This window comes from Nematolebias whitei, chromosome 11 (genome assembly GCF_014905685.2).
Source record: "Nematolebias whitei isolate Nwh7 chromosome 11, NemWhi1, whole genome shotgun sequence".
Classification (NCBI taxonomy): Eukaryota; Metazoa; Chordata; class Actinopteri; order Cyprinodontiformes; family Rivulidae; genus Nematolebias; species Nematolebias whitei.
Window position 1 is genome coordinate 18426970 of NC_056508.1, and position 17804 is coordinate 18444773.

The following is a 17804-nucleotide window of genomic DNA, read 5'->3' on the forward strand; positions in this document are numbered from 1 at the left end:
TATATATATATTTAATTTAATTAGATATTCTTAGTTTTCAAAAGTCATTTCTAAATGTATTACAGGATGCAGAATTAAAGTGAAATGGGACTGAGGTACTAACAAAAAACAGTGCACAGTCAGTCTTCAAGCTTTATCAGTGTCACCAAAACAAGTGGCTACAAACACTGCAACCAACGTTACACAGTCTGATTCAGGTAACAGATAAAGCCATGAAGTGAAACAAGCTACTGACTGACTGGAAAAAATTAAATTTGTGTCTACCCATTTTGTTCTTGGAGTGTGCATGTACAGTATTAAACTGGATTCAAAATATATATTTTTTTACAGATTTACAGTAAGTTGGCTTACTAAAATGATGTATGCTTGAGACAATACCTCTGGCTCTCAGGGGGAAAATGTACACAGAACACATTTGAGGGTCCTGAATTAAAGTGTGATTTAAAAAAAATAAATTAAAAAGGGTCATGTACATCAGGGGAGGCCTGTAAGGAGGGTGAAAAATAATATCCAATAAAGAACTTAATAAAAAATTTAAAAAAAGGATGCAGATAGAGAAAGGTTAAACAAAGTGAATGGAAATGAGCAAAGGGAAATAGAAAAGAACAAATACAAACAGATGGACAGAGACACAGGTCCACTGAGGAATCTAGTGCGTGGTTTGCTACTAGATTTATAGGTGACTCTCTCTGACGTTTGGTGGTAAACCGTCCAGCCTGTAAGAATGAATATAGGAGGGAAGAAGAGAAGAAACAAGAGAGAATTTGAAAAAAAGTGCACAGAGAATGAGATGAGAAACCCCCACCAACAAAAGCACCATTAAAAAAATAAATTTAAAATAAAAAATTAAGACACCGAGTGGGATATTTGGAAGAAACTAAACCCACTACAGATGCCAAAACAACATTTATGAGGCTGTCAATGAAAAGGTCTGAATATGGACATTTAATCATCTAATTAATGGTGCTAGGAACAATAAGGCTCGACAGTGACATGAGATTTAGCTGTTCTGAATCTGGGATGACAATCAATGCAAGCAGGTGATCAGAACAGGAATCTACCAAAGTCTCAGCCTCACATTACTTTGTGGAAGTGCATCATTGCATGAACAAAAAAAAAAAAAGAGAAGGAGAGAGGACAAAGCATTATTGATGTTTATCAGGTTGGAAACGTAATGAAAGAAATCGACATTAGATTGAACTACACCAATCCACAGTCAAATAACCAGTGTACAAACATGACCAGCCTGCCTCAAGAGTGTTGGATCAACAAATACCGCCACCTCCAGACCGACGTTTTAACAGTGTGTGAGGTGAAAACTGTAAAACTTTGTATTAGCTGATCTTCATGTTACCAGAAAAAGAATAACGTACATGGCAAAATAATAAAAAAGCAAGTATGTTTACTTTGCAAAACTGAATGCCTTGCATAAGCTAAAAATTATACACAGACATGACTTTAAGCTAATGTTTAACAAAGAGGAGAAACCAAAATAAACCCGTGAAAACACTACATCTTGAATAAAAACTAGCCCATTTATAAAACATGAAGTTAATAGAATGGCTTGGGATAATTTTACAAAACATAAATCAAGATGGCTTTCATTTGTGAAGTTAGTATTATTAGTAGAAAATAATGAAAATGATCAGGATCTATGTGCAATATACAATCCACAAAAACTGGTCAAGCAGATAAAGGACAAGTCTAATGTACACGAGGAAATCAAGCCATCCCGTCTTTTCTGTACTGTATTTTTCGGACTATAAGGCACACTTAAAATACTTTAATTTTCTCAAAAATCAACAGCGAGCCTTATAATCCAGTGCGCCTTACGTATTAATTCTGGTTGTGCTTAGTGACTTTGAACCGATTTTATATGGTGCATGGCACTCAAAACGAACATAGGAAGCGTTCCTGTGGTGATTTTGTTTCGCTTAATGCTCCTTATAATCCGGTGCGTCTTATAGACCGAAAAATACGGTACATTGGAATGAACTTAAATTACTTCAACTGGATGTGGTGAACGGATCAGCAGTTACAGATCCATTTACCTGAAATCGTGCCTGCAGAAAGGAATCAAATAAACTGTAGTTCTCCCCCCATTATTGCCATAGATGCGTCACACTGAACCCAGATCTCAGTCAATAAAATAATTTTTTTTTCCTGGTCGATCAAATTAAACTGTGGATTGGAGGAGTCCAACCTCTTTAGTGATGGTTTTAAGAAGTCTCCTTTAAAGTCTAACTCTGGCTGCACGAGCATGTGGGTCACAAATGAATTGAATTACTACATCATAGCTGTGTGTGTTGACACTTTGTAGGACCTCTACTGCCTGAAACGTCAGGAGATTAATAATTTCCCAGGTTTCCCTTCTAATTAATTCATTTATAAGCCTACATGTTTACCTTTGTTTTCTTTTGTAGTTAAAAAGGTTGAATAAATCAGAGTACTTTAAACAGATAATAGGTTGTTCATCCTATTCCCTTTGTCCAAAAAGTAGAAACATTTCTCTGCTCCTTCTGTAGGTCTAATAGTGGTTTTGTAGATTGTGTGTGCTTTTCTCTGCGCACTCACTAGAATGAAGGTGAATTTATAAAGAGTACCTTGACCAGGGCCAGCTTGGTTGGCCTGTCCATCCCCATGCCTTCCCGTGCAGATGCTGTCTGAAGAGAACGAGGTTTTCAGAGAGCAGGGCTGCTGGGTATGAACCTGCTCCTGGACTGTTCCAGACTGATGGCTGGAGGTGGAGCTGCCACTGGAGCGGGCAGAGCCATCTGAGAGAAGTGAACTTTTAGCAGGAGAGCTGGACGAACTGGCAGCACTCTCACCTTGTTTAAAAAGAAGTAAATAAAACATGAGTCATGCATCGCTGATTCAGACACGTAGTTTTCTGAACTCTCTTATTTAAGTGTTTTCTGATTTTAAAAAAAAAACTGATGCGGACTACAAATGCTCATAAATCTCTTAGAATCCCACTGTGCCAACCTACACACCTTTCTTTTCACCACCAGCACTGTTCAGGTTATTTCTGAGCTGCTGCACCATTGGGTTGAGCAGTTTTCCAGCTTTCAGCTTGTGTTTGCTGGTTCTGCGCCTTCGACCCGTCGGGGGAGCGGCATGAAGCAGGCCAACGTTGGCCGGCAACGTTTTCCCCAGCTCCTTGTACAGATGTTCAATCTCACTCCTCTGGAAAGCCTGAAGCTCAGAGATCTCTTTCATGTGTCTAGAATAAACGCATTAATACAGGGCGGGAACACAAAGACCACCAAGTTAATTTGAAGCAACAAACATTGAGCAGTGTTCATGTCAAAACTTCTAGCAGGAACGGACTCATTAATTCAGAAAATAACGGAGCTACTTTGAAGGAGAAGCTTGAATTAGGAGCGATCCTTGAAGAGGTGAAAATCGCCTGCAGCATGACAAAGTTTTAAACAAATATATTGTGCAATTAGTTAGAAGACTCTCAGCTACTACCACACCAAATCTTAGATGAATATATGTCTAATTACCTGAGTTATAACCATTTTTGTGTTAGCTAAGGTCAATTAGCAGTGGCAGCCATCTTAAATTTTGTTGACTCCTAAAATTAATTAGTTGTAGATCTACATCAAGTGACGCAATACTTTGGACTTCCATTCACAACCATCCAGTGGTTCGTGGGATATTTTGCTTACAGACGGACACACACAGATCACCTGCCGCTTATGGTGGTGGGTGATAATTATGAAGGCGGCTTGTACAGAAAAGGTTATAGTCACTACATTTTGATGATTCAAAATCTAAAGTAACTTGATTTCAGCTAATCTCTGGAATATTGCTGTTGATTGTAGCCTTTTTAATAAAATTCAACCGTTACTGTGTTGACCACTGAAAGGTTTAAATCACAACACTTTTCATGAAACAGTAATTATAAATGCACTATATAATAAACAACAGCCAAAACAGAAAATATTAGCTTTGTAATATCCTTAAGATATATTTTTAAGTCTTTTTCCCCAGTGTGCTTAAATTATTTTGACATTTCAAAATATATTTTATTATCTTACCTCAGGTGAATTTAATTTTCTGCTTTACTTTTGGGGGTCAATAGCTTGAAAATAATAATAATAAAAAAAAAAACTGAAAGAAAAGCAGTAAAGGTCTCTGGTTCAATAAACTCCAGAGTTCAACTTTCAAACTTACTGGAAGACTGATTGCATACACATGAAATATGTACAATAACATTTTTAATCTAGTGATGAAATTAACATTTTAATATATTGTTTATACTAGTTAAATTTTAAAGTTTTTACTCTCCTCTTCCGTGTCCTACTTTATTTTGAATATGACCTGTGGAGCACTATTATCTGTGAATGGTTTATTTGAGGCGTTCTTACTTTTTACAGTGAGCGTGTGCACGGATGTATCATTTGCACCACTGCAAACCAATAAAGTAACCTAACCTAATATTATTTTTTAAACTTACTACAGTTTACAATATTGGTCATGTACTTGCATGGGATTCCTGATGTCAAAACCACAAACAGGATCTTTTTTTTCCTGATAATAAAATGCACTTAAGAAAATACAATTTTAAGATTATATGGTTATAACCACAAAATAAGCATTTTTGTTTGGAGATAAACGTCTGATATTTAAGATAATGGCAATAAAAACAAACATCAATGGGCTTCTAAACGAGTTAACTAAACCACACTTGTCCTCGTGTGGGTGAGTGCAGGCAAGGAGTAAGATAATTTACTTTTCTCTGAGCTTCTGCAGTTCTTTCTTCATATCTGCGTCTTCAAATTCAGAGTCGTTGTCACTGCTGATGTAAGATGAGTGGATATGTCCGGCAGAAGGTGAAGGGGTGTGACCATTCACTGCCACTAGCTGGCGGCTCGGAGAATCAGAGCTCTGCTCACTTTTGCTTCGACCAGAGCGCCGCAGGAAGGCGACTGCTCTTTTGACGAGGTCACTTCCACTGTGCTCAGACACAGTTTGAGCCTTAGGAGCCCGAGTCGGAGGAAGAGCCATGCTGCTGCTGTCCTCGTCAGCCTCGTCAGAGCAGAGGTGAGGCGAGTGGTGATTGTGACGACGGGTCGAAGTGTCAATAGTTTGGGCTCGAGGGATATGACATGAGGCGTGTTCAGGACTGGAACCGGGGGTTGCTTGATAGAAGTTTGGTGGGGCAGAATAGCGGCCAGCACTGTGAGGTTTAGATGTTCCTGCAGCTTCACCATCAGCTTCAGTTGCTCCAGAGGACCTGCATGCAGCCACACAGCTGTTCTCTTTGCCATGAACGCTCAGGACCTGACTGTTGGACCCTCCAGAACCACTAGAGGGTGCTGTGGAATTGCATGTACTGTGGCTGGTCTTACTTTTCCCCGAACAAAAAATGACATCTGGTGGAATGGGGATGACCTAGAAGGACAGGAAACATATTATAAAAGTTAATTTTAAAATTAAAACAATGCACTATAAGCAGTTACAGTGGCACATCTGGTTTTACAATTTATTTGCTCAAATGACATTTATACTGAGCATTTTTCAGTGGCTTTTTACCTCAAAACGGCTTTTAGAGGCGTGAGAACTAGAGCTGGCAGATGCATCTGCTCTGATCTGTTTGGTCTTGCTGGAGTCTAAAAGAATGAAAACAAAATATTTCAGCGTAAAAGCACTTTCAAAATATTGTGTGGCAATATGGCTAAAACTATTAAAAAAAAAAAAAAAATAAGAAGCTACTAACCTGCCACTGCTGGGTCACCTAAAGCTACCACACAATCTGTGCGCTCAGGAATCTGTGGCTAACAGAATAAGAGAGAAGGGTTAGTGTGCATGTGTAGGAGGGCGCATTCATTTGCACAGTGACGAGTGATACAACTTTGCAAACGCTAAATCAGCGTGGTAAAACTAGTAATTACCCATCCCTGAATGACTCACAACCTGAGATGATTTGGTTGCATTCATACTTTCATACTTGATGAATCGACACGGTGATGTAATTCTGTTATCTTTCCCTGACTCTAAACTTAGCACAGAACTTTTGTTTATTCCAGTAAATGACCAAATCAATAGCACAGTGCTTACTAACTATTCAAGTATACTCTTTGTAATACAGCTCCTAATCAGACAAAATACTGCAGTTTACCAATGGTTCTATCTTTTTCCTTGAGAGCGAGCCTTCAGCACTGTGGCCATCTGAGACTGGAGGGGAGCTCAGTCTATCTGTGCTGGAGGCCTGGTGCTCCGATGAGGCGTTTGAAGGCTGGGAGGGAGGGTGCTCTTGGTATAACAGATTTCTGAGCTTCTCATCCAAAGTCTTGATGGTACGATCGACAAACTCCATCTTACGAGGACCCTCGCTGTCAGACTCTCCTTGTCCCCCACACTGCTGCTGGTTTGATGACTGCGGGTTTTGATGAGCGGGACTTTGAGGCTGGGAGGTCACGGTTCCAGGCTGCATGGGTGTGGCATATGGCTGCTGCAGGACCACGGATTGTTTGCAGGGCAGCTGAGGAGGTAGTTCATCAGTAGGGCTAGACTTATTTGGTTGACTAGTTTGTGAGGAGACGGAAACGCCAGCCCTGGCTCCTTTGTCAGTGGTGTCATCATCCAGAGAGGCAGGTGGCACAATAGAGCAGCATGGTATGTCTGTGACCATAGACACAGCAGAAATGCAAGGGTCTTCAACAGGAAGAGTGTGGTCATTGCCGCTGCTTCCAGCAGGAAGAGTATGTTTAGTTACACAGGGCTGGGTCTGCTGAACCTCGGATTTGCCAGGAATTTGGTCTGGAGGTTCTACTGAGGAGGATGATGGGCTTTGGGAAGATAAAGATGCGCCTGGGGTGGGCAGTGCAGCTGTACTGCTGTTGGACCCAGCTGACAATGAGCCAGCCTTTTCATATTCTGAAGAAATCAAGACATTGGAGTTAATCAGATAAAGAACAGTTAGTAGGTTTAATGGTTAAAGCCATAAAGGAAATAAGCTAGGTGTCATAGCTGCCTAGAAGTTACATCACTGCTCATCTTCCATCAGTCCCAGTCAACTGGGGCAAAACTCTGCTCTTCTTTTCTGCCTCAGAAAAACTGCAGACACACTCTTATATAACTGACCCAAATCAAAGACTCACACACTGCACATTCAAATGCCTGAGCAGTGTTTTTCAACAGCAACCGAGTACAAGCAATCCTGTTTGGCTCACAGAAAATGTACTCTTTTATCACAGATCATATTACATTTTGATTTAATAAGTGGTAAATCTGAAGTTGTGAGAAAAGAAATACAATCATGAAGTGTGTGTCGTACCCTGGGCCGTGTCCGCTGGAGATTCTCTCTCGTCTTGAACAGGCGTTTCAGCCACAGGGCAGATGATAAACCAGCGTTTACCAGTGTGGAGGACTGTCAAGAGACAGAGCAAGAAAAATTCAAATTCTTCAAAACGGACTGGAAGTCAGAACTGAAGTTTATTCTGCACCACTTCAAACGTTCAAGCATATAGACACAGAAAGGTACTTGTGTTTGATTTTAATTGGAGGACACTCTGAAATATCTTACCGTTTTGTTGATAGACTAGTTGTGGGGCACTGGGTTCTGAAGCCTTACCAAAAAAATAAAGAAATACATTTTTACACTCAAAGTGATTGCATGTGGATCAATCTATCTGATAGACATTTTAAAAGCTTTCCTCTAAGCAACCACTAAGCTGAAATAAATAAATTTAGTTAAATCAAAATGCCACATCAGCAAGACTAGAAAGTTTTGGCAGCGTTTCATGCTAAATCAATGAGAGTGCTGTCAGGATGGAGTGTAGCCAAGATGAAGCACTCGTGGACAGATGACTCCATTGCAGTCATTACATGTCAACAGTTTCTTCTCACCTCTGCTCCCACTGCACCAGCTCTTTCTGTATGTTTAAGGGTGCACCCTAGGTCAGAGGTCCTCTCCCCCGCTGTGTCCTCACTCAGCATGTCTTCAGCCTTGTCAACTATATCCTTCAGTTGTTCAATGAATACCTCTTTTTCAAGGGGCAGAATGAAATCATTTTCCACCTGAAGGATAAAAAAAAACATGTTGCAATTATACTTAAAAGGCTGAAATTTGATTCAACTATCAGGTACTTCGTTTTAATAAAGTCTGCTGGCTATACAAGGATAGTCTACTTTTGGAACTTCAGTTAGGATATTCATTTAGGTTTAAACACATTTTATTTCCAAAAATGGCAATTTAGAAAACCTCAAGTTTTTGCAATAGTCCACAAATACTTAGTTGAGCAGTTACTGTATTAAATATTCATCCGTCACTAAATGTGCCCAGAGTGAACGAGTAAGTTGAGCTTTGGCACAAGAGAGAAAGAGCAAGAGACAGCCAAGAGTTTTTGCTGCATTGCAGCTGAAACCAACCGGGACGTTCTGTTCTGAACGCTACGACAGCTTCTAGCAGACTTCAAAAACTGTTTTGCAACAAATGAAGTGGCAGCACACAGATTCTTACATACCATGTAAGTAGCAATTTCCTCTGGTGCATCTCCATCCAGGTCAAATTTAAACGTTACCATTTTATGGTTATGAGTCTCAAGTTGGCACTCTACCATCTTATCGCCCGTGTTACACACCTGTGGTGAAAGCAAACAATTCATACATTATCTGCCATGCTTTAAAACAGACTACACGAGTGCGCTTAGGAAATATTCAGGTCACTCACAGTGAGCATATTGAGCTTTGGTCTGTTGATCTTTTCCTGTCGAGAACGGGTGCGAGCAGTCTTGCGGTGTTTGCGAACTTTCCCGTCCCCTTTGCTTCCGTGCGTCCCTTCGTAACCATCGCTCATCTCCCTTCCTGATGTTGCATCAGAGTTGACACTGATTTTGGTGAAAAACAGGCATCAAAATCAATACAGTGGTATTTACTAAATACCTAAACACCTAAGGTGTTTTTGTTGCCAAGATTAAAATGCACCTACAGCGGCACACAATACCTACAAGACACCAACAACCCACAAAAACATGCATGTTAGTCTGCCTTCAGGCCCAGGTCTCCCTTACAAAAGAGATCTGTGATCTCAGTGGGCTTTTCCTGGTTAAATAAAGGTTAATAAATAAATAAATACAAACGTGTTTGAACATGTCAAAAAATAAATGCCCAAAATACCTAAACATTGGAAAATGGCAAAGTGAGATAAAACCAGATCAGTTGTCTAATAAACAAAGATTAGTTTGGAAACTTTCAACAATGGAGGATCTATTATTGCACATTTTTCTGGGTACAGCAAATCTTGAACAGGGAATAAAAACAGGCTAAAGGTCTTTAACTCCCCTCAGTGACAAACGCTCAGTCAAAAAAGTTTTGCAAGGTTTATCTCTACCCGGAAAGTCTTGCAGGATTTGACAAAAGCGACATTAGTCACGAGTCACACTGAGCTGCACATGCTTGAAGCTTAAAGAGCAATAGATTTTGTGGGGATTACATATCTGCCATATATTGTGAAAAAGCAACCAAACTGAGGAGTATTAAGGAAGTACCTGTCATAGCTCTGTCCTCCAATAGGTTTTTCAGCAGCCTGGTCCTTTAAATGCAATGACAAAATAAAATGATAATTATAGAAGCATTGTATTGCATTAACTGCTTTCCATTTCAGATTGGATCTTGATTTTCATAAGGGTAATGCTACAAATCAGTAGGTTTTTATATTTGTGGAGCATAATGAACCGGGTTTAAAACATGTAGAAAGCAAAAAATAATTCCAGTAAATCTTGTGTCAGTACCTCCATGTTGGAAGTGGAAGAAGAGGACTTGGCTGATGCTCTCTGTGAGTCAGAGGACTGCAGCACAGGAATTTGGCTTTGTACCTGACTCTGGGTTTGGCTCTGTGGGGGCAGCTGGCAGGAGTTTGTGTTGTCCAGCTGAGTAACAGCAGAGGTGGTGTGCAGGTCTGCCTCGTTTTGCACAGGTGAGGAAAGGACTGCAGGCTGGGTGAGCTGAGTAGACTGGACTTTATGAGCAGGGACGACCGGCTCAGGATGACTGACCTGAGAAGTTTGAGGAACCTATTAGAAAAAAGAGACAAAAACATCACCACTTTATCGTGTAATTAAATAAATCTTTCTCAAGAGTTTCTTCCTGTTATGCATTTTTTATAACTGCATGAAGTTTAAGTTTGAGACCAGATCTTTTCTATTTGTATAGATTAATCTGACTGCCATATCGAACATTCATTTTGTTCAAAACATGCACTTTTCAAACAAGATCCAAATTCCAAATATGTGATTGTTATTTGATAGTTATAGCCAACAAGTCACCTAAACACAGTCATCAATAAACCAGTCCACACCTTTACAGCACACACACTATATTTGCCTCACTGTAGCCATTGTAATTACCTGTATCAGTGGCTGAGAGCTGCATTTTGCAGGAGAGTGTGTGTTCTGGCTCTGAACAATGTGTGTGTGTATGGGGTAGGTGGTTGGGACCAATATAAATGAAGACTGCGTATGAGAATCTTCAGATCTAGCAACAATGGGTTGGTGTTGTGGTGATGTGGGCTCCATCAAACCCAGCGCAGATGACGGGGATGGTATGAGGGACATATGAACGGGTGAGACTAATGTGTTTTCAATGTGCAGAGAAGAAATGGGAGAGACCGAGGGGGTCACAGAGACAGTATACCCAGGAGAAAGAAAGACATGTGAAAGGGATGAAGGAGCAGAAGGATGAAGAGCAGCGCAAGAGGGGGGGTATGAGGAGTCACAGTCAGTTACAGCTGTCATCACCTGGACTGTAGGATATTGTGAGGAAAACTGAAGGAAAGAGGGAAAGAAAAAGGAAATTATAGGAGCTAAAAAAATTCAAATAAAGGCAAATTATGTACCACGCAACATAAATTTATTGTTATTGGTCTACAAATAAAACGCAAGCCGGAAGAAAAAATAAAAAATACAGATGTGACAACAAACTAGGATTACCTGGGATGGTTGGGATGCAGGGAGTGATGCTGAGATCTGCAGAGGTTGGAACTGTTGGTGGGCTGTACTCTGAGCAACTGGCTGCTGAGGAGGAAGTGCCTGGTTTGCTGCACTGGAAGCTGACTGGCTGACATTCTGTCCTTGATTTTGTCCATCTTGTACAATTTGCAAAATGCTCTGACTAGTAGAAATATTCTTCAGAACAAAGCACAAAGAAGGGAGAAACCTTAGTGACAAAGTTTGTCTTTATCCTTCATTTGAGCTGATTTCCTTCAACTGACCCTGATCAGAACGGCCTGTATGTTCCTTCCTGTTCTTTTGAATAAAATCAGTCTTTATCAGCTGCTCCAACTAGAGATCTTTGTACAAAACAACAACTGATCATAAATGCCTCAGAGGCTGGGTGGATACAGCACCTCAAACTTTATTGCTTCTGTTACCCATTTCTTCATTGTCCTCCTGTTTTGAGTTTGGGGAGGAAAAATCACTTTGATTTTGTTTATATTTATAATTTTCCTCTAAAACAGCTGCTACTAGTTAGGTTTTATGTCATCAAACACCCAACACAATGTTAACATGTTAAACTGGTAACTTTCCACCCACCGCACACACAGTTTCATATTGACAGTGTTAAAACAAAGACGTTTCATCTGATTTAAGCAACGATGCAAAAACAGAATTAACAAATGACAGATAAAATACCAGTAAGGAAAAAAAAACAAACTGGATCATTAACTGTACCACTTCTTCATAACATGTACTGAGATCATAACGCTGGAAACTCACCTGCTGGTTGTTTTGCACAGTGTGGTTTTGTTGGGAAGAGGTTGGAAAGTGATGAGGAGATACGGCTCTGTTAGCTCCTCGATAACTGTGTGGAGTAGTGATGCACTGGGCTGACTGGTACTGGTCCTGACCCGGTGCGGTCTGTTGGACTGCAGACTGTGCATAGCTTTGATGGGCTGCACCAGGAAGCCCTGGAACAAAGTAGCTTTGATGTTCTGCAGCCACCTGCGCAAATGGGGTTCTCGTGGGATGCAGCTGAGACTGGGATAGACTCTGCTCTGAAAGTGTCGTCGTGGTGACTTTTTGTCCGTGCTGCTGAAGAGCTGGCCCACCTACTTGTTGCTGTGTGGGACACTGAAGACTGTGAGATGAAAGGGTGGGATGCTGTGCCATTTGCTGAAGTGTGGTATTAGAGTCATGGTTATTCTGGTTTAGGGTCTGCTGAACACTTGATTGAGTATTTTGTGGTAAGGGTTGTTCTTGCGGAATAGATATTTGTTGATTGTGAAATGCTGGTGTGGAGGAGCTCTGAGCAGGCTGCTGACTGTGCAGTTTGACTGGGACTTGGGCCTGCTGGGATGTGCTGGGAGCATGTGCAAACTGACATGAAGCTGTTGCTACTGCGGCAGGAGGGCAACTATGTGCTGGCTGATGAACTGCAGACTGAGCCTGTTGTTGAGTGGAGCCTGCAGAGATATTGGAAATCTGCTGGTCTAGCATGTTAAACGTCAAAGTGCTTGCTGTGATAGGCTGCTGCTGCTGTCCTACTGCTTGGTAGCTCTGTGCAACAGGTGGCACAGTTGTGGCAATACTCAATGCAACTGGGGGCTGTTGCGGAGTGTTTATTGAGCTTAAACTGGCAGGAGCCGGTGTTGCAGTGCTGGGCTGACCCGCGTAAAGTGCAGCAGAGTAGCTGTGTCCAGGTGGAAGGTACTGCTGTGGTATGTGCACTGATGTGTTCGATGACGGAAGGCCATGAACAGATGGCTGACTTTGGTGACCTGCAGAACTGGCCTGAAGACAAAAAAAATATTTAAAGTGTGACATCACTGAGAGGAAATTTGTAGTCCATAATAAACATCTGCTTGTGCAAAATACATACAGTCAAACCAGATGTAAGAATAACAGGATGAAAGACAAAAATAAGATAAGGAAACACTCATTTCAACAAGCAGGCGTTGACAGGTGTGAGCTAAAATGAGGGCACATAGAGGAAATAGGAGAGATGGAGGATGGAAATGGACAATTGCTCCATCTCCTTAAATTAGAGGTCATCTAACCAAGGCAAGCCAAGGAGAAAGACAGATTTTGCGCTGCTCCAGTAAATCAGGAAGGAAAATGTTAAAATCTAGGTCAGTTCAAAAAGGTTTTTAAGGTTAATCAGAAGGGAAATGTAGTCTGTTAGAGGTTGCACCATTCTTCCCCGACAGCAGCAAGCCTATGATTATAAGATGGTCAGTACTCAAAGCCTATGAAGGAAGCACATGTAAGAATGGACAGGAGTTGTTTGGTCCAGCGTCATGCAGGAGAAAGATGTGCTTCCTAAAGGCTGGGAGAAATCTGAAAAGCAGGTGTTGGCTTCATTACAGGAAGCTAAAGCAATGTTTGCTATTGTAACCTACCACTCCTGCAGCAGTGGTGGCTTTCTGCTCTCTGGAACGGTTTCTGTCCTCACACTCCTGGAGAGGTTCTGGGGACTGGGGCTTGCTCTTTCGACCACAGTCTCCATCCCTGCCTGACGGCCTCGGAGCTGCTGAGGAGGTTTGGGTGGGAGTGGTGTGACAAGGGACTGGTCTGCGGCTGATTATATTAAACAGGGACTGCTGTAGCACTGATAAATCTGAATAATCACTTGAACCTTTTGATTGTCCATAAGCAGAAGTTGTCATTTTTCCACATGATAAAGGGTGGTGTCGTGAGTCACATGGACAGAGATATGTTGGTGAGATGACAGAGGAGCGGTGGATGCAATCTTGTGACCTTGACAGAAGCAAAGAGAGGCAGGCCTGGCATGTGGGGTTTCTATGCAATCCAGAAAGATGTTTTTGATTAGAAGTTAGACTCAATAGACTACTAAGGTCAGAGTGCCTGCGTGCGCTTGGATTAGGAATAGTTAAATTCTCACTTGTGGCCTCCAACGGTGATGTAAAACTGGCATCACTAAGGCGGCGGAAAACAGAGGGTGAAGAAATTGGGGAGATCAGCAGCATCGGCAGGACACTTGGGGAGAGAAGTCTGTCCTCAGCTTCTGAGGAAGGCTGAGGACAGGTTTTCCTAGGACTGAGTTCCACGTGGTTCTCTGGTACCATGACGGTGGGACTGATCGATCTCCGAGACTGAATGAAAGCATGGAGTTGGTTGATTTGGTTTGCCCTTTGAGTGTCAATAACTGGGGCACTTCCCCTGCGTCCTGCACTTCCCAATCGAGTCCTGAGCTCAGGACTGAGCGGCGCCCGCCACACTTCATCATTTTCACAGGAATGAGAACGGTCTGTCAGAAAAGGACTACCGCTCTGGCACTGATGAAGGAATAACCCAAAAGCAAAACATGTTACAAATGTGAACAGAGCAAAGACAACAAAAGAACATGAAGTCTACAAAAAATAAACCGTATGCTTTTATTGAACATGATATTGAAGAATGCACACGTCTAAAAATCTGTCAACTCATCCGAGTGCTGGAATACAGCATCTGTGTTCAGGTCAGAGGTCACATGAGTGATGAGTGGTCTGCAGGATGTGTAAAGTTTAATAAATGTGAGCGAACATTGTCCACATGGACGTGTAAGCTCCTGATACAGACCTGATGTGTTGCCATAGTAACAGGCTCCAACAGGGACTGGTAGAGGACACTCTGCTGGCTGCTGTGGGAGTCCGAGTACACAGTAGAGCCCATACCACTGTCAAGTGTGCCGTCTGCTGCAAAGACATGAACACTCATAAAAAGTGAAAAATTTAGATTTTGTCTCTGGGTGGGCAAAGAATAAAATCTCTTACATGTCACTGAGGTGGTACTAGTTGGCAACGTATGCAGCTTGCTGTGCTGATCTGCCTCTGGCTCCTCTGGTTCGAGCACGAGAGGCTGTCCCACTTGTGGCAGCCCAGCAGAGACGCCCTCTGACGGTGCCGCGACGATCCTGTGTCCCACTTCACTCTGATCCACCGGAGCCACAATAGAAGCCATTCTCCCTCGTCTCCATTTGATCAGTGCCACGCGGTCTCTGATCGATTTCCCAACAGTCTTCGCATCGCTTTCATGGAAGAAGCCAGACTGCACCTGAAAAAAATAAAAAAAGGGGAAAAAGCATGATTTTCAGGGTATTTTTAGCAGCGAGCATGTGAGATAAGAGGGTGGATTAAAAACAAGAGTGTGGGAGGAAGACAGGAAGAAGTGGAGGGAGAAACAGACCACAAAGAAAATCTATTTAAAGGGGTTAGAGCTTTTGTCATCAGATGGTTGTATTGTTCAAAACAAAGCTGGCTGGATTTTTATAACAGCAAAATGAAAATGAAGACTGATTATAATACAATTACATGGCATTTTCTATGCAAAATTATTCTACATCATTTTCACAAAGGCAAAGAAGCCAGGAAAAGGAGACTCATCCCCCTCTCAAGTTTGGTTAAGTTTTGTTGTGACATGGAAGCATGCTAGGCATACAGTCTCCAAGTCCAACGTGATTAAGGCAAAAAGAGGTCAGATAATTCAGGGGAAGAGAGCAAACAAAAAGGAGGATGTGTGTGAGAGGACAACAATACAAAGGAAGACACTGTTTAAAATAGAAATAGAAGGAAATACAGGTAACCATTGTTTTATTACATGAACGTGTTACAAAAAAGGAACAAAGTCTTGTTTGTCAATGTTTATATTCGCCATGTGAAATTACCTCAAATGTATTATTACAACTACTCATTATCTAACGTATTGTGTGAACAAATGTTAGATGAGAGATAAGGGGTTGAGAAAGTGTCATTGCTCCTAAACACAAAAAAAAAACCTCTTCATTGCATGAGGTTCATGCTCTGTGAATGACCCATTAGATAAAATACAACAATGAAAACTATGTAAACAAAAGCAAATTACATGAAGCCAAAAAATCACAATCTCCGTTTTCCTCGAAGAGTAGTGCAAGTTATCACCTCAATCTGCATTTGAGTACATACCTTGCATCGTGTCATATAAGATAAAGAGCAATGTGAAAGAATGTTTGACAAAAATACTCAAAGATTTTAGAAATATTTCAACTTTGCACACATACTGGGTGTCGTCTGGTCAGGGAAAACACAAGTAAATTCAGTCTCTGGATTCTAAATCCACATATCTCCTACTGTTTTTTTCTGACCAAGTATTTGTTCCAAGGCTTGTAGAACCTAAATTATTCACTCACCATTTCTTGCACCACAACCTCGGGGACCTCCTTCTCCAAGTCGAACATGAACTCAATGGCACCACTTTCCTTGTATTTCCCTTTTAACTTCTTGTGGTCCTCCACCCAGAGTTTAAGAGCTATGGAGGTCTTTTTCCCATCGTCCTCCTCTGCAAGTTCAACCCTCACACCTGTGTCCTCAGCAAAGAAAGCATGGTTCAACAGGTCCTTGATGGTATACCTTGGAGAAGGAACAACAGAGCTCAGATTCAGAAACAAAGGTGGTCCACACAGACTAACACAATGCTACCGCTTCATAAAGTCAAAAATCTACAATAAAAACAAATCTGTTTAAACACAAGGAATATCTTAATCTAACCTCACCTATTAGTTGAATGAAAACACTAGCAGTGTGAATTGTACCCGAGCTGAAACATGCTTCAATCAAAACCAGTCAAGTAAATCTGGTTTACTGAACTCCCCCGGTAAAGAAACTTGCTACATAAAACAAGAATGTGTTCACGATATCTTTAATAACACAGGATTAAAGCAGAGCACGGGATAGAAAGATCTGAGGGGGCATTTTGTGGGCCATCTTGGACACGATAGAGGGACAGTCACTCACCGGCTCTCTTTCTTTTGGCATATGCACTCGCCAATTATCTCCTTGATTTCAGGATCCATGACTTTGTTGTAGCTGGCGGGCTTCACCCCCTGAGGGGAGCGGGATATAAACAAAACATTGTGAACACATAATGACGGGGTACAGTTTTGATGAAAAATACAAAATGAAGGGCAAAGGGAAAACAAAGAAAAGGTTTGCAGACTTAGTTTTCCTTTTAGATACAATTTTTAAATATCTCCAGACATCCTGTTGACTGATTGAGATCATAACAAAATCCTAACAAAACATGCACAGAAAGTTGTTTTAAATAAAAAGAACTGTATCTGATCAAATGCAGTTGCTTAGATAAAAACGTGCTGCATCCTGCAGCCATTTTTGTGCAGTTGCTTTTAGTATTTCTAATGGATAATCTAATTTTCGGCAAGGCACTGGTGTCACCCACTGCTTTCATTTTCAGGCAACCCAGACATATGCACGTCATCTAGATTACCCTTCCTCTGTGTTATTTGGCCGATTGCCATTTTCATTTAGGAAGTGCAAAGCAAAATGATATTGTATTTGTTTCAGACTAATCTCCTATTAATATCCTGCAGTGGTACGTGGGAAAACAATATCTAGAGACGGCCATCATGCTTCTCAACCATGACAACTGGAGCTGAGAGCCTCTCTGTGTTAATAGCATGCAAAACAATCATCTTTTAGCTTTCAACTCTGACAAGTCTCAAGAGGAGAAAATCAATATCATTCATCAAATAAGAACGTCTATCCAGGTACCGTCCAATCAGAAAACAGTTTGTAGTGTGTTCCCAGGTGCCTCAGAAATGAATATAAATTCTACAGCAGCTTGACTCACACTAGTAACTTTGCGGTAAATCTGAGCAGCATTCTGACACTCGGAGTACGGGTACTCTGAGGTGGCCATCTCTAGCATACACATGCCGAAGGCATAAACATCCACGGCCTCGTCATAGTGCTCCTCATACATCTCTGGAGCCATGAACTCCGGGGTACCTGCAGACAGAGAGAGGAGGACTCGTTATCTGACTGGATCATCAATCTACGACTTGTACTAAATCACAGAGTTAAG

General features: G+C 41.4%; 1 protein-coding gene across 1 annotated transcript in view; it reads right to left on the reverse strand.

Moving 5' to 3' along the window:
• The window catches only part of LOC119417503 (serine/threonine-protein kinase WNK2), a 41558-nt gene that overhangs the window by 6409 nt on the left and 17345 nt on the right, over positions 1 to 17804 (reverse strand). The window contains exons 4-26 of the mRNA XM_037684715.1: positions 17571 to 17728; positions 16718 to 16806; positions 16114 to 16333; positions 14723 to 15002; positions 14529 to 14644; positions 13349 to 14245; positions 11727 to 12740; positions 10941 to 11135; positions 10359 to 10775; positions 9744 to 10025; positions 9501 to 9544; positions 8684 to 8840; positions 8478 to 8594; positions 7861 to 8031; positions 7538 to 7580; positions 7289 to 7381; positions 6131 to 6888; positions 5729 to 5786; positions 5545 to 5621; positions 4742 to 5403; positions 2994 to 3223; positions 2604 to 2828; positions 618 to 716 (exon numbers count right to left, since the gene is read on the reverse strand). Of these exons, the coding sequence (XP_037540643.1) occupies positions 618 to 716; positions 2604 to 2828; positions 2994 to 3223; positions 4742 to 5403; positions 5545 to 5621; positions 5729 to 5786; positions 6131 to 6888; positions 7289 to 7381; positions 7538 to 7580; positions 7861 to 8031; positions 8478 to 8594; positions 8684 to 8840; positions 9501 to 9544; positions 9744 to 10025; positions 10359 to 10775; positions 10941 to 11135; positions 11727 to 12740; positions 13349 to 14245; positions 14529 to 14644; positions 14723 to 15002; positions 16114 to 16333; positions 16718 to 16806; positions 17571 to 17728 (6402 nt within the window). The remainder of the gene's footprint in view (positions 1 to 617; positions 717 to 2603; positions 2829 to 2993; positions 3224 to 4741; positions 5404 to 5544; positions 5622 to 5728; positions 5787 to 6130; positions 6889 to 7288; positions 7382 to 7537; positions 7581 to 7860; positions 8032 to 8477; positions 8595 to 8683; positions 8841 to 9500; positions 9545 to 9743; positions 10026 to 10358; positions 10776 to 10940; positions 11136 to 11726; positions 12741 to 13348; positions 14246 to 14528; positions 14645 to 14722; positions 15003 to 16113; positions 16334 to 16717; positions 16807 to 17570; positions 17729 to 17804) is intronic.